At 46.4% G+C, this 1,787-nt stretch overlaps 1 protein-coding gene across 1 annotated transcript in view; it reads left to right on the top strand.

The window, feature by feature from the left end:
• Window positions 1-1,141, top strand: part of PCYB_032810 (3-demethylubiquinone-9 3-methyltransferase) — a gene marked incomplete at both ends in the record, with an annotated part of 1,374 nt that extends 233 nt beyond the window's left edge. Inside the window, 2 exons of the mRNA XM_004220953.1 lie at window positions 135-736; window positions 959-1,141. Of these exons, the coding sequence (XP_004221001.1) occupies window positions 135-736; window positions 959-1,141 (785 nt within the window). The remainder of the gene's footprint in view (window positions 1-134; window positions 737-958) is intronic.
• Window positions 1,142-1,787: the final 646 nt, after the last annotated feature.

Consider the following 1,787-nt stretch of genomic DNA (forward strand, 5'->3'; position numbering starts at 1 on the left):
TAATGAAAAAAGATGAGAGGAATGAGCGAAAAGAGGGAATAGCGGAAAAAGATGGAAAAGCGGGAAAAGGGGAAAACGAGCGAAATGAAAAAAAAAAAAAAAAAACGACATCACAATAAATATTCTGGATGTAGGTTGTGGCGGAGGTATACTATGCGAGTACATGCGGAAGAACTTTTTCTATTTTCTTCTAAAAAGTGACATAATAGGACGAAGTGCAGGCTGCAGTTATGTGTCTGGGAGGAAGGTGCACGTGAATATCGACGGGATTGACGTGTCCAGTAAGCTGATAGACGTGGCACGCAGGAGACAACAAACTGAGGGGGCTCAGTACACAGGGATGAGTCATTCCCCTGAGGGAGTTCCTCTACACATGTACAACACAACAAGAGACATGAACCTCCGATCATCTCATCAAGAAAAAGAACCCAAATGGGGGAATAATAGGCAATTAGAGAACACCCCGTGGAATAGCTTAAATGTGCATATAAATCAGAGCTACTATAACAGTGACATAACAGACTTCACAAACTGGTGTAACAAGGAGGGAAAAAAATATAACATCGTGGTGTCGTCGGAAGTAATTGAGCATGTGCCGAATGGGAAAAAGGAAGAGTACGTAAGGTGCATCAGTCAATTATGTTTCCCCGAGGCTCTGGTGATTTTTACAACAATTGATAAAAATTTGCTTTCCTATTTGTACTCTATTATCCTAGCTGAGTATGTCACGGGGATGGTAAAAAAGGTAACTTATGCGCGCTGGTAGGAGGGAAGACCTTTTTGTGTCATTTTGCTTCCCCTCTGCTTCAGCTCATCCACTTCTTCTGAGCCCTTCCCTTTCGATATGCCTGCTTCGTTACCTGCTTGTTTGTCTGCTTCTTTGCCTGCTTTTTTACCTGCTTGCTTGCCTACTTCTTTACCTGGTTGCCTTCACTTCTTCTTCTTTCCCCCCCCGCAGGGCACACACAGCTACGATCAGTTTATCGGATCAGACGAGCTGAGCCAGCTCTGCGCCCTTTTTGATTTACACAACGTGAGCACGGAGCATGCGGTGTACGTCCCTTTTGTGCGAGATTACTTCCCCACGCGCTGGCTGAAGTTGCTTTATTTGTCCGCCTTCGTTTATCGGGGGGGAGCCGCGGTGAGCGGTTGTTGAGCGGTTGTTAAGTGGCGGTAAGCTGCTGCTACACGGCTTTCACGCGGCTGTTAAGCTGCTGCTACGCGGCACGTTATGATGCCGGGGTGCAAAAGTACACACGCGCAGGCATACACATATATGCGTGTTGCGTGTTTCACGCTGGTAATAATCACAACAGGGGTGAGTGGGTGCGACTTTTGGGGCCAAGTTGGGGTTACTCTCTTCCGAGGAGACGCGCGCGTATTCCGTCATCCACCGTTCCTGTAACCCATGTTTGGAAGAAAGGCCTGTTTTTTTTGCAACATGCAGTTTGATGCCTTTGTCTCATCGGCGAGGAAGAAGTATACGTTGAAGTGACCTGACTGTGGAGCGGAGAAAAATGCTGACTCCAAGTTGGAGCCCCGTCCACAGTCATGTAATAACTAATAACTCCTTGGTATGATGAAGACCTCCCTCCACCCTTCTGTGCTTATTTTGTATAAAACTGTTCACTGTTTTGTATATTTTTATGGCTTCACTTCACCGTTTCATGTGTTGCTGTTGAGGATGTACAGCGGGGGCCACGGCCGACTGAAGGTTGCCTGCCAAGGAAGTGTTTCTCCACCGCACCAGGCCAACGTGGCGAATTTAATTTTTTTTTTTTTTTTTA

The sequence above is a fragment of the Plasmodium cynomolgi genome, chromosome 3, assembly GCF_000321355.1.
Source record: "Plasmodium cynomolgi strain B DNA, chromosome 3, whole genome shotgun sequence".
Classification (NCBI taxonomy): Eukaryota; Apicomplexa; class Aconoidasida; order Haemosporida; family Plasmodiidae; genus Plasmodium; species Plasmodium cynomolgi.